Consider the following 14,621-nt stretch of genomic DNA (forward strand, 5'->3'; position numbering starts at 1 on the left):
GTTGGGTGAACTAGCAAACAAACATTAAATCGTCTTATGAGCAGCTACCGGAAACAGCCCCCATGTGAAAGCTGTAGCTGCTAAAGGAGGTTCAACAACGAGTTGCTACAAACAATAAAATAATATAAATCCAACTTTTTGTGCTATATGTTCAGTCAGATTGTGTTTCTTTACAATTGTCACTGAAGATCAGACCAAGTATCATGACTGACAAAACTGCAAGTCCAGGTTTGGTAATTCCAAAGAGGTCACAAACCTTTTTTTTTCATGCAAATGCACTGTATTTAAAAGGGGAAATCACAACAATCAGTATGATAATTTTTTTACGCTGTGAGAGGGTGTCGTTATTAGGAATGAGGCCAATTTTAACAGGGACTCTTCTGTTTCTCTTAAATATTCAAATCTCCCACGCACCAAGGACTTTCAGTTGGAGGATCACTAATGGGAAAATTTTGTCTGTATGAGGTAAAACTTTCAGTTTCAGTACGCAGGAAAAAGTAACCTCATGGTGCATTGCGTTTGCTTTAAGGTTAGTGGACTTTTACCAAAAAAAAAAAAAAGCAGTGTCTTTTGTGTGTTGTGTATTTGAACATAACATTGCACTAATCATTTTCAGTCTGCCAGCTCCCCTTGAAACATTTTATCCTTTCCTGATTAGATAACTCTGAGAAACAATGACCCCATTGATGAACTTTCCCACTTCCATGATTGCATGTTGTGGAGGGCCCTCTAGATAATTTTGATACTAAACTGACAGATGTGTGTTTCACTTCTTATTACCAACTAAGAACAATTGAAGAAGTGTTTATAAATGTCTCCGTTTGTGCATGTGTTCCAGAGAGATGTGTTGTCTATTCTACAAGATGCTTCAAAATGTTTAGTTTTTAATGGTGACAGCCATGAGTAGCCATGATAATCAAGAGCATGTCTCAGAGAAATGTCATGGCGCAGCTAAAGTCCCATCACATGTCTGACTTCATTGATGTCCCCACTACATATTTTATACAAGCCAATTCCAGAAAGCTAATGGTTCAGGTTATAGCCTTCTGGTAACAGGAAATTCCAGGTATTAACTAATTAATACAAACTGTAATAACTCGTAGTAGTGCTGTTTATACTCTACCTGATCTGCCCCAAATGGAGTGATGTTAGACTTCACAGTACCCACACCTAAGGCAATTAAGAAAAGTCCACCATAGACTGCTGGGCCACAATATGGGGCACGAATGGGGCAGGTAACGTTTTTTGGAGTGGTAACGTTTGTGTTCAGACACTCAGCAGGCTGCACAGGAAATGCCATTTCTTCCCCGCACAGGTGTATCCTGGTGCCCTCGTTTGAAATAAAAGGGAAAAACAGCATGCCAAAAATGTACAGAACCAAACTTGCAGCAATGGTCAAGAATTTTCCGAGGTATGCATCGGCCAACCAGCCTCCAAATGGTGAAATCAGGTAAGTTACTCCCATGAACATGAGTGGTGCCTGGCTCGCCTGAGTGCCCTCCCAATAAAAAGGACTACCATTCAGAAAAAGAACCAGGTTTGACGTTATGCCATAGAAAGCAATCCTCTCTAGTGACTCGGCCAGCAGGATGGCCGCACATGCCAGTCTTCTTCCCTCGAAGACTGACGGTAGTGAAGGTCTGCTCTCAGTGTCTGAGTCCAAAAGAGGGGTGCTCTCATTGGCGTCCCTGTTGTTAGCCATTCTCGCCCAACTTAGTGGAATGGAGTTTCTTCCTTATTTTTAAGAGTTCAAACCTGAAGATAAAACACAAATATAAACCAAACGGTGACACCGCAGCACAAACACAAAAAACTGTACCGGATTCACAACATCTAAATTGTCAAAGAGCCCATTTTCTTGTCATATAGGTTTTTAGCTTAGTACAAACCTGAAGTAAGCTAGCTCAAACACCACATCAGCTTGTTAAAGTTTCTCATTACCTTACCTTTAATGACAGAAACACGTCCCAGAGGTCTTCGGTTGTCTCCATCAATCTAGATCATACTAACCGCTCAAATGTTTCGTTTGTACTGTCTAAAAGCTGAACTTTATGAAAAGAGAACTGGGTGTCAACAGAAAAACAATGTCACAGTTCTGTCGCGTGACACATAGCTCAGTCAAAAGCTGTCACTCTTGCGTTGCTGTGGAGACGATCTGAAAATGAAACTTACGCGACGGGTACTGCAAATCGAGGCGCGCAACACCATCCATGTGATATAGGGATTTGTTCCGCTTACGCAGAGCTAAGCAAGGGGAGAAGGAAGTGGCACTGCAGTGCAATTTAATCTTTTTTTTTTTGGCTACGGCTGATTCTGTTATTATATAACATGAACCAACAGGGTTTGGGGTTTGGGGATGGGCATAACAAAAAAAAGGAAGAAGAAAATGAAGTGAAATTGGCTGGCAGCACTTCGCCGCTTACAGTCATGTTTCCAGGGGGCCGTATAGAAGACGGACTTGTAAACATTACAAGCATGGTGCACTACATTAAACGGTCTGTTTGCAACCCTAACATGAACCAGCCTTGCCCTTAGGTGCTGCTACGTGTTAAGTTACGGACAAGGAAATGTAATTGGAGCTCGGCTAAGCGAGCTCATTGAAACGCAGATGTCCCGATCGGTGCCGTCAGCTTTTCGCGAATATTTCGCGTTAAGTAGCTAATTAGCACGTCAGCCCTGCTTTCATAGGAGATATGAAATTACTTTTCCTTGCCTGTCTCAACCCCAAAACTGGGAACCATACTACAGCTGAGAGAATAAGGTAACAAACATAGTTGCTAAGTGTAGCTGGTTCTTATAGCTGGTATGATTCATTAATTAGCGCGTGACACTATGACGCAATAACGGAGTATTTAACTTCATCAGGGCAAGTGTTGTTGGTAAAATCACTTCACTGTGAAATAAGTGTAACAAGTTGGCTCCAAATACAAACCTTATCGTGTAATGAGACACCTTAAGATGAGTAGCAGTAAACACGGGTGTTGCCGGTGACCTTGGCTTCTGTTCTTAACAGGAACTGAGCTTAATTTAATGTGATTGGTAACACTTGTCCGTCTACAGTTTCATGTTAAAATAGCTAAAATAGCGGAAGACGTTTCCTGGCTTTAACCATTATGAATTTGCTCAACCGCTCAGTCTTCCTTCCTGCCTTCCATAAGCAAATGTTAATTTTATGTTTTAGGTCCTACATTGAGTCAGCAGGACACACTTGCGAGCTCAGAGACGCACGAGAGTTTCAGTCTCCTGCTGATGTGGTAAATCTGGTCTCTGAACATCCCAAGTTTGAAGCTGCACTGGCTATTCATCTTTTCAAAGCGGGCAGACTTCTCATGGGTAAACTGACTTGCTGTTATATCATCTACTTATCAGCTGTATACTTTAAATCCGTTTTCTTTTTTGCTGTCACATAATGGGTCTTCAAATGTACAGCTTTCAGTCCCACATTGCCTTTTTGTTTTATGTCTGTTCTTTACAATAGATATTGAAATACCCTTTGGCGTAATCTTTGGCGGCACAGACATAAATGAAGATGTGAAAGTGGAGCAGAAGCGTGTGGTTATGGAACAGGTGCTACTGAAAGCCAGGTGATGTTGTACTGTTACAAATTCCTATTTTAAAACTTCCGGATGGCTCCAAACTTAGTACATGAACTTTAGTCCTTCATATCATACATATTCCATACCATTTATAAAATGATTTTGGAAAAGTTTCATTTAAAATAACGGAAAAGTCACAATTTGCAAAAGAGTCTACATTATAAATAATGTGATATCAGCATCATCTGTTGGCTTTGTTAATTAGACTAGGAGGCTGCATCTACAGCACATTTGTTAGCGTCTTACGATAGGACAAGGAGCACAGATGCATTAGAGGTGGGAATGGAAAATCAGTTCTAGCTAAGAAATTCAAATTGTCCAATTTAGCAGAAGCTTATCAGTTCTTGCGTTTATTACATTTGTGCATTGCAAAGCACTGAGGTCAAACTCAATGCAGGGAAGCTTTTCCACAACCAAGTCGGATGCAGGCCTTTCTTTCTGCTCTGTTTCTACAGTGCGTTACGTCACTGAGAAGATTTTTAAAAGTGCATTGCAATCAATAAAATCTCATCAATATTCATTCCTACACATGCCGTTAATCATGTATGCATTATATTTTTGGAGTGTCATTTCAAGAGGACTGCTCATTACAGGAAATACCCTGTAACATGTCTCCCATGAGAAGGACCTGCTGATTATATCAAATTTGACAGTTATCATTAATCATGACTTTATCCATATTTAATATCTAGTATGTTAGTAATGTGTCATATCATATTTTTGCCAACTTCCTTTTTATAAAGGTTTGATTCAGATGTCTCCAACCTGAAGTGCGAGCAGGAAGTAAATGTCACCACTTTCATATCTTTTATTAAAATTATTCACATGAAATGAGAAAGCTTCTAATCCACTAATCATATGATTTTTATGTATTTTATTCAGTCTTGGATATAACAACAAATCACAAGTAACACTGCTGTCTGAATATAAGCTTAAAATATTTTTTTCCTTCAATACATAAATTCCAGGTTTTCACTGGGGGTAAAAAAAAAAAAAACAACACAAAAACTCTGGCTCTGTACAAGATCTTCTGGCCTCTGGGGCATGAAGAATCATAGACTGTATTTAAAGGATGGACATAGCTTCAAGTCAGAATTCTTTCTAATGATCAGGAGGGGACGAGACAGCTGTTTGCATGGATTAGCGGTGTGTAGATCGATACTTAAACATTGATTCCACCAATAACAGATATTTATATTCTGGAATTGATTTTCATTCTTTTTTTTTTTGCAATTTGGAGTGAATTTGTAGATTATGATTCACAAGAACAAAATGAAAGTAATGATATTATTGGGATCGCCTAAATCGTCACCTGCGTGTAGCACTTTGCTAAATTTTGGAAAGTGACTTACATCTAGGCTTAGGCTTTGCGTTGATGTATAAGTGGTGGGAATTCTCCGCATCCTTAAAACTATGAAATCCCATTTATTAGAATTGTAGAGCTTTTAAAATGATTATATTGGGTAGGTGTCATTAAATATACAGCCTACTTGCAGTAAAACAGACATTGTAGGCTTTAAAAAATAACAAATTCAACTTAAAATATTTCATATGTAAGATATATAATAACATGTATTAATAAAATGTTCCTCAGCTTCATTATTATTATTATTATTATTGTTAATCATTCATATTAATTTTTGATTGTTAATTGAATATTGTAAACTGTAGGTGTTGAGTTTTCAGGGGTTTTTTTTTTTGTTTGTTCTTCATAATTAAACAATAAGAACAAGTAGTCTGATGTCTTGTATTCATTATAAAGGTATAATTGGAAATACACTACTTTTTGTTTTGATTTTCCAAACACATTAAGTTTATTATCCTTATTTAGTACCGGAATTTTATTTGGTATCGAAAAGAAAATCAGTGGCATTGCACATCATTAGCATAGACCCTCGAACCTCTTGATCCAAATCTTTTTATTTGGGTTTTGTTTTTGTTTTTTTAAATAAATCAATGTAAAACAATTTAATAAATACAATTAAAAGTAAAAATAATTAAAAGGTAAACAGTTTGCTGATTATAGACTCAGTTGCTAATTTAAAATCTTACTGGAAACTACATGATGTTGATTTTGCAAATTTTTCCCAATTAAAGTCAAACAAGAGGATAAAGCAGCGTGTGCTCTGCTGACATAGCTACCTTATGGCTGAGAGGTTCCTCCTGAATCGTTGTGCAGCGTCCTTTAGTTTATCAGTCAGGTCCACGCCTCCCTCATCATGTCCAGGTTCAAAATACCAAAATGGCTTCAAAGCACGACCTCGCAAACTACTGAGACTACGTCCATCTTTAATAAACAATCTATGGAAAGAATAAGACTGAAAGAATTCAAGCTAACCACTAGTTTAGCAGGCTAATGGCTAATCTGGCTAATCTAAATTTTATGCTCTAATCCAAGCCGACATCACACTGAAGTGTCTCAGTTTTCTAGCTGATTAAAGTAGATGGCAGTAAATCTAGAAAAAGACCTCTGGAGCAGGGGTGGGCAACTCCAGGCCTCGAGGGCCGGTGTCCTGCAGATTTTAGATGTGTCCTTGATCCAACACAGTTGATTCAAATGGCTAAACCTCCTCAACATGTCTTGCAGTTCTCCAGAGGCCCGGTAATGAACTAATCATTGGATTCAGGTGTGCTGACCCAGAGTGATATCTAAAACCTGCAGGACACCGGCCCTCGAGGCCTGGAGTTGCCCATCCCTGTTCTAGAGGAATGTGCGAGAGCCTGTTTTCCAAAGCTTTAAACATCTCAATCCACCCGCCTCCCACTATTAGTGCCATCTCATCCCAACCTTGATCATAAAGTCCCATCACTGCCCAGGGCTTGTTTGCCCATTTAATAATGCACACTTACAAATGAAAATTAGTATCTTCTTTCAGTTTTTTTGTTTCATTTTTGTTTCTTTGCTCTACATTCCCTTCATTTTCCAGCTTGTATTCTTTCTCTTTTTGTACTGAAATCCTTTCGCTTCGAGCTACAAGCAGTTTTTCTGCTCTCATACTGCTCTGCCTGCAGATTTCTGTGTTTTAGTGTTGTTAGCACAGCTTTTTCCCCCCTTTTATTGTTGTCAAAATCATTATGACTTGTAAAAGGCTATAATTTACTGCCTATAGTGAAAATTCTTGTTTTGCTGAAATGCCTCGCACAGCAGTGATAATGAAGTGTTTCTTTGTTCCCAATCAGGTTTGCTGTTGCATTTACTGACAAACTGAAAGAAGAGGCAGAGTTATTTTTGGTATGATTATGCGCTTATGTTTTTTGATACACTGACTGAAGTAATTCGTGGTTCAGTTGAGTCGAGCACATTTTAGGCTATCTCTCTGAGGACCGCTGATAGTGTTGCATTGGGTTGAACACGTGAAATTTAGTGACAAAAGGGAGAAAAGAAGAATTACTATTTTCCCTCATCTCTGCACATCTAACCAGAAGTTGTAAATTCTGGATTGATAGTTGCAGAAAGTTACAAAAAATGCCCCCTCCCCCAGTGGGAGGAGGGATGGGCTTTCAGGTGGGGCTGTCCAGCCATTTGACATGCAGTTTAAACTTTGACGCATGATGGTTACACATGCAGATATCACTTTTTTCACACATGCCCTATGTTTGGCCGCAGTTCATGTATTTCAATTCCCCCAGATTCTTACTCTGTCTGCTTAATTGCAGCTTATAATAAGAGAGAAAGTTTTTGTTTACATTTTTACAGCACATCTGCAGACGGCAGGAGAATGACAGCGTCAATAAATACAGCAGAAGGGCTCTGACTATACAAACACAATATCCTGCCCTGTCCCGTAATAGTCTGGCATTAAAACAATATTACAGTGTTTTATTTTCAGATTAGATTCCAGCCATAGGCTGCAGATTGAGGCAAGTGGAGTGCTTTATCTCTGCCATTTAGTGCTGACAGCTGGTAGACAGGACAGGCACTGAGAGGCATCGCCAAGCTTTTTATTGCGACAGAAAACACACATAGCGGATGGATCTGGTGTGATAACATCCAGTCAATTTCTTTCCCGTCCCCTCTGATTTATTTTGCGGCACCCGCATTATCTTAGCGACTGCTTTCCTGAGTCTCTTTTTAAAGTTAGTACTCTGATTAAATATGCTTAGAACACAAAGAGCTTTAAATGGCTGTCCCTATTGTCGGACATAAAAAAAAAGAGAGAAGCACAGTTGGTGATAATCAAATGTAATTTCTATAAACAAACGCTGCCAATAATTGCTGATTGCGTTCTGTTAGCTGTTTTAACCACTTCTTTTTTATTTTTTTCCTCTGAAGGTGTCCCAAAGCAGCAAAATCTACGTCCAGCCTCAAGGTAAGTTCTGCAGGATGGACATCCTCGCCTGATGCTGTGCATCCTTGACTCACCATTGAAGTGTTGCACTAATCAGCTTTGACATTTTCCCTCCATTATCATACTGTCTGCAGTACAGAGTTGTGTTTGCTCTTGCCATTGGCCACCGTACCATGTAGGACAGCCCAAATCTCTCTTCCATGTTGTTTACCACCGGTATCCTTGTTTGGCAAATAGTGTCCCTTCATAGATTAGACAAGAGCCCCCGGGCCAGCTGCATGGCTGAGCCCAAACCAGTGAAAGCTTAATTTTCAGGCTTGTCCCCAGAGAGTGATCATGCTGAAGTGCTTTTTACACAGAACACAAAAATTGTATTTTGGATCACTGATAATTTGGAGCACTTTGCACTATTTTTTATGAAGTTCACTATGGCTGTCTCTGTGTTTATATTACAGGCATCCAGACAGACGTTACTGAGAAATTCTGCTGGACTGAATTCCTGAGGAGCTCAGGTACTATTAGTGCTTCAGGTTGTCATCATTCCAGGTACACTTTGCAAAATGTGTAATTGACAGTGGAAGATTTCTTTTTAGACGGTCTTTTTTATATATATTTTGTTTGATGATGGTGGAAAATCAGTTATTTATCCAAAGTGATAAAAAATATTATTATTTCTTGTAATGGAAGGCCTTAAAGAAAATATTGAAATTATGTTCACAGTAGTGTGCAGAAGTCTTGAGCTACCCCTCATTTCTTTAGGGAAATGTGAAGTAGGTGTAGCAATTTATTGAAACGTGTGCATATATGGAAATATTATAATATACAGTAAAGTATAAAGCAATTACAGAGTTCATACAATTCTTATAAGCTTGAAAGTCAACGTTTGGTGTCACTACCTTAATTCTTCAAGTCTGAACTCTCTCAAGCTATCTTGGAAATTCTTTAAGTATCCTTTGGCTTCTTGAAGGACATTCAAAGCTTTTCTTTTGATGTTTCTGCTTTTTCTTTTGTTTGTTACAAATATGATCCCAAGCTGCTTCAATAATGTTGGGGGTCGAAGCTCTGGGGAGCTTAATCCAGTGAGTTTTCCTTATCCAGGTATGCTTTTAATGCATTGGCAGTGCTTTCCAGATGGTGTCGTGTGGCATGACTGATCAAAATCTGTGTTTATAATTCCATCGATTTTAAGGAGATCCCCAACACCTCTGGGTGAAATGCAGCCGCAAACCAGGACAGAGCCTCCACTGTGTTTTACAGATGGCTGTAGACATGCACTGTTGTACGCTGCCTCTCTCCTACCTCCTCTAAATGTATTGACAATAATTAATCAAAAATGTCATATTTGGGTTTATCATTCCAATAGACCCTTTGCCATTGATTTTCAGTTGCGTTCTTGTGTAATTTTCTCCTTGTTTCCATTCCTTATAAATGGCTTCTTGTCAGCCAGCCTTCAACTGACACCATTTCTGATGAGGCTTCAATGAACAGTAAATTACCAGATGCATCTCTGGTAGGTATGACCTCTCTCAGGTCATACCTCTGGTCTTTACTGGATTTTTTAAAAATGTCTTTTTGAAAGCTAAACATCTGCTGAAGATTGTTTTTTAGTTCTGCCACTTGTTCTTTTGTGTTCCACTTGTCCAGTTTCCTCAAATTGTTTAAGGACACACTGCAAACCATACTGAGATATGCCGAGTTGTCAGCTAACAGCACTTTGCAAATCACATTGTTGGTGCAAAAATAGTATTTTATGCCTGTCAAACTGTGTTATCTTTGACATGTAGATTCAACTAAAGATAAGTTAGCAAATTATATGTTTTTGCGTCAGTTTGCTGTAAACAGAAAGGTTAAAGATTCAATTTCAAATTTGTCTAAGCTAAGTTATCTGTTATGTGCCGAAACAACACTGTTTTATCCCTTGAGTTGGGGACCTTTTTTATGCTTGAGTGATTCATAAGTTGGGGTTATGTGGCTTAACAACTTAACAACAACTTCAGAAAGCCTGGAGAGCTATTGCTGAAAAACACTTTAAAAAATTACAAATCTGGCTTCTTGGAAGCAAAATATAAAGGACTGAGGGATAACGAATAGTTATGTCTATAACTTCTGTTCCCTGAAGGAGAGGAACAAGGTACAACACATAAGTATGGGATATCACGCCCTCGCGTGTCGTGGCTGAAGAAACCTTTATTCACGGCTTTAAGGCAGATTACGTATGATGACACGCGCACGGCCCCGCCTGCACATATAGCCGCTGTCATCACAGTCATCCCTCAGTTCGATAGCCGCTCTTCACCGAGCCAAACTGCTCAGTGGGGCCACCTTGTGTTGTACCTCGTTCCTCTCCTTCAGTGAACAGAAGTTATAGACATAACTATTCGTTCCCTTTCAGTCGATTCACTCGGTACAACACATAAGTATGGGCAGTGTTGGGGAGTAACGGAATACATGTACCGCCGTTACGTATTTAAAATACAAAATATGAGTAACTGTATTCCGTTACAGTTACCGTTTAAAAAGGTGGTATTCAGAATACAGTTACTTTGTTGAAATAAATGGATTACACTGCGGTACTTTCCTGTTTCATTTTGTCGCGGGTCAGGACTGTTTGGGTTTTGTTTGACAGCTACATTCTGTTGTTCCAGGCGGCAGCGTTACGGTTGCCATGGTTACAGGGCGACGCTCTCTCTCTCTGCGACTGTGTGTTTCCTGGGTGAGAGAGCGCCTGTTGTTGTTGTTGTGCTAAGCTAACAGGCGGAATGCTACAAGCATAGCTCTAAAGAATGGAGCATCATGGGCAGTGTAGTCCGTGTTGCAGGGAGAATGGACTGCCATACACGTTATGGGTCTGTGAGCACGAGGAGGGAGAAAAAGGAAAAGTATGAGCTGTCATGGAGCAGAAACGGGAGCTGGAAGCATGTAAATATAATAATAACCACTTCAGCCAAGAAGAGTGCCTGACGAGCCCAGTTGTAAGTAAGCTATTAAGACTCGACTGTATGCTGTGTTCGTATTTTCCTCCGAAAACAATAAGTTCTGTTGGAGCAGCCTTTCAACGCCTCTCTCTGTCTCTCGCAAGAAAAGTTGACCCACACAACAAAGTAAAGCTAGTTTTCGGCTACAAGCCGACACGGACCCCGCCGTATTAGTCAGAGGTCCCTTTACTACAGTTAGGAGTCGCGGACCTTCAGTAATAGTAATAAATCACACAGCAATAGTACATTCACGTTGTTGTAAAAAGCATGATAATATATTAAGTAATCCAAAGTATTCAGAATACGTTACTGTCATTGAGTAACGTAACGGAATACGTTACTGAATACATTTTGGGGCATGTATTCTGTATTCTGTAATGGAATACATTTTAAAAGTAACCTTCCCAACACTGAGTATGTGACATACACTCAACAAAAATATAAACGCAACACCTTTGTTACTGCTCCCATTCCCCATGGGATGGACGTAGAGACCTAAAATTCATTCCAGATACACAATATAACCATCCCTCCCAAACAGTGGTCACAAATCAGTCCAAATGTGTGGTAGTGGGCACATCTGCCATATTGAGATAATCCATCCCACCTCACAGGTGTGCCACATCAGGATGCTGATCTGACATCATGAGTAGTGCACAGGTGTACCTCAGACTGCCCACAACAAAAGGCCACCCTGGAATGTGCAGTTTTGTCTCACAGCAAAATGCCACAGATGCCACAAGCAATGAGGGAGCGTGCAATTGGCATGCTGACAGCAGGAATGTCAACCAGATCTGTCGCCCATGCATTGAATGTTCATTTCTCAACCATAAGCCGTCTCCACAGGCGTTTCAGAGAATATGGCAGCACATCCAACCGGCCTCACAACCGCAGACCTCGTGTAACCACACCAGCCCAGGACCTCCACATCCAGCAGGTTCACCTCCAAGATCGTCTGAGACCAGCCACCCAGACAGCTGCTGGAACAATTGGTTTGCACAACCAAACAATTTCTGCACAAACTGTCAGAAACCGTCTCAGGGACGCTCAACTGCATGCCCGTCTTGACCTGACTCCAGCTCGTCGCCGTAACAGACTTGTGTGGGCAAATGCTCACATTCGATGACGTCTGGCACGTTGGAGAGGTGTGCGCTTCACGGATGAATCATGGTTCACATTGTTCAGGGCAGATGGCAGCTGAGAATGTCCCAGTTCTTGCATGGCCAGCATACTCACCGGACATGTCACCCATTGAGCATGTTCGGGATGTGCTTGACCGGCGTATACGACAGCGTGTACCAGTTCCCACGAATATCCAACAACCTCGCACAGCCATTGAAGTGGAGTGGACCAACATTCCACAGGCCACAATTGACAATCTGATAGACTCCATGCGACGATGTGTTGCACTGCATGAGGCAAATGGTGGTCACACCAGATACTGACCGGTTCTGGGTCCCCAGACCCCCAATAGCGCAAAAAACTGCACATTCCAGGGTGGCCTTTTGTTGTGGGCAGTCTGAGGTACACCTGTGCACTACTCATGATGTCAGATCAGCATCCTGATGTGGCACACCTGTGAGGTGGGATGGATTATCTCAATATGGCAGATGTGCCCACTACCACACATTTGGACTGATTTGTGACCACTGTTTGGGAGGGATGGTTATATTGTGTATCTGGAATGAATTTTAGGTCTCTACGCCCATCCCATGGGGAATGGGAGCAGTAACAAAGGTGTTGCGTTTATATTTTTGTTGAGTGTATATACACGCCCTGCAGAGCAGCCACCGAACCGGAATCGGACCACCACGTCCTTAGTGAGTGGTAGACCCAGCAGAAAGGACAGCATGAGCCACTGAAGGGGCTGTAACGTCCAACCGATAAAACAGCACAAAAGTGTGCGGTGATGCCCAACTAGCTGCCGCACAAATATCAGCTACAGGTAGGGCTGCTCGATTATGGCAAAAATTATAATCATGATTATTTTCACTGAAATCGAGATCTCGATTATTTGACGATATTTATTTAACCCTTTAAGACCTACTATAGAACCACCCATATGGAAAAGAAATAGTAAAAACTTATATGTGATTACTCATGAAAGTGGCCACTTTCTCATTACTTTCATACATTGTTTTAGTAAGTATCCAAAACATACAAGTTTCATTATATAATTTTTCAAGGGATCTTATATCTGTTTTCACTCTTGTATGCTTTTCATACAAGTTTCACACAAGACAGATAAAAAATTAATAAGATTTATATATAACTTTTCCATATGGGCAAGTCCGCCAGAGCTTATATAATTTTTTTTACATGTTGTAGTGCCAGTTGTGGGAGCATTTCAAGTTGCTATACATCAATACAACTGTTATAGCCCATATTTTAATAATATGTATGCATTAAGTCCATAGTAACTACATTAATTGCAAAAAAGTGCAATAAATTGCAAAAAAATAGAAAATCGTTTTTGGTTTTTTTACATATATTTCCACTTGGAGAAATTTAAGAGGTTTATCCCTCAAAACTTTAAATACAAAAAAGTTGCAAAAAATAGTTTACAACAACAGGAAATTTATTTTGAGTGTCTTCATAGTTTTATTTTGGAGATACAGCAATTTTTATATACTGCAGGAAAAACAAAGAAACAATCCTATGATGTAAATTTGCAAAGAAAACAGCATGTGCATCAAAATAAACTATTTCCAGCTGTGCAATTCGAGTTCTAAGCATCCCAGAAACTATTCAAAGAAGTCAAACATGACTTATAAAAACACCAGTATAGGCTTATAAGGCCTACAAGTAAAAAACTACATTTTTCGCGAAAATGATGTCATTTCCTGTTTCGGGCAGGAAATGGCGGACATGCGATAGTTCGCGCTGACGTCTGTTTCAATGTGGGAAGTGTTACGAACAGCTGATCGGATCGGCAAAGCGTGTTTCTGGAATATTATGTTTTTGTTCCTGCAAGCGCTTTTTATGCAATTTTTGCAAAGCTTTATGTGGAAGGAAACCGTGACCGAGGACAAGCTGATGGCATAAGATGTAAGTTTTATATGCAAAAATTATTGCGCTAGCTTACATGGTTCCGGTTCTACAGGGATTTAAAAATAGTTACACAAAACGGAGCGTGCCGCTCTGACCGGCTTTAAAGGGTTAACAATAACAATGTATTGAATAATGACTTTAAAAAATAATATAAAATAGTGTGCAAATACTGATAACAGTGCAAATGTTTGCAATGTAAAAAATAAATGAAAAATGTAAACATCTATGTTTAGTGAACTTTGCAGTGTTGCTCCGTGGTGCAGGTACGACACTGTAGCAAAGTTTACACACTATGTCTACTTGATCCACGTCTGACTCCGCGAACCCATAAGGTTTCCACACCACTTAAATTTTTTTTTACCTCTCTTTTCAACCAACGGCAGTCACGCTCCTCTCCAAATAACTTCTGCTTAGCTTTCCGAGCTTCCCTCGGGTCCTCTTAATTGTTGTGACGCGTGTTCGAAATGCAGAGAGGTGCGCTCGATTTGCATGAGGGAGGTGCTAATAATCGGCACATTCATTTTTAATGATCGTTGAAAGCCCAGATCGTAATCGTGATTAAAATTTGATTAATTGAGCAGCCCTAGCTACAGGCACCCCTTTAAAAAGAGCCCATGAGGTTGCCATCCCCCTGGTGGAATGAGCTCTCACCCGGTGGGGCAAAGCAAGACCTCTGGTGCCGTATGCCAGTGAGATAGCTTCTATGATCC

At 40.1% G+C, this 14,621-nt stretch overlaps 2 protein-coding genes across 5 annotated transcripts in view; one reads left to right on the top strand and one right to left on the bottom strand.

Annotated features, from left to right (window-relative positions):
• The window catches only part of slc15a4 (solute carrier family 15 member 4), a 33,374-nt gene extending 27,267 nt beyond the window's left edge, over positions 1–6,107 (bottom strand). Inside the window, exons 1-2 of one of the 3 annotated variants that reach the window (XM_026188530.1) lie at positions 5,739–6,107; positions 1,124–1,755 (exon numbers count right to left, since the gene is read on the bottom strand). In XM_026188530.1, the coding sequence (XP_026044315.1) occupies positions 1,124–1,702 (579 nt within the window). In that variant the 5' untranslated portion in view covers positions 1,703–1,755; positions 5,739–6,107. Of the gene's footprint in view, positions 1–1,123; positions 1,756–1,946; positions 2,133–2,932; positions 3,176–5,738 lie in introns of those variants that run through there. The other 2 variants (XM_026188529.1, XM_026188527.1) reach the window with 2 other exon arrangements.
• The window catches only part of glt1d1 (glycosyltransferase 1 domain containing 1), a 37,611-nt gene continuing 25,249 nt past the window's right edge, over positions 2,260–14,621 (top strand). Inside the window, exons 1-6 of one of the 2 annotated variants that reach the window (XM_026188531.1) lie at positions 2,260–2,495; positions 3,182–3,333; positions 3,479–3,584; positions 6,777–6,828; positions 7,870–7,906; positions 8,341–8,397. In XM_026188531.1, coding sequence (XP_026044316.1) covers positions 2,329–2,495; positions 3,182–3,333; positions 3,479–3,584; positions 6,777–6,828; positions 7,870–7,906; positions 8,341–8,397 — 571 coding nt within the window. In that variant the 5' untranslated portion in view covers positions 2,260–2,328. Of the gene's footprint in view, positions 2,762–3,181; positions 3,334–3,478; positions 3,585–6,776; positions 6,829–7,869; positions 7,907–8,340; positions 8,398–14,621 lie in introns of both variants that reach the window. The other variant, XM_026188532.1, reaches the window with a different exon arrangement.

The sequence above is a fragment of the Astatotilapia calliptera genome, chromosome 12 (assembly GCF_900246225.1).
Source record: "Astatotilapia calliptera chromosome 12, fAstCal1.2, whole genome shotgun sequence".
Taxonomy (NCBI): domain Eukaryota; kingdom Metazoa; phylum Chordata; class Actinopteri; order Cichliformes; family Cichlidae; genus Astatotilapia; species Astatotilapia calliptera.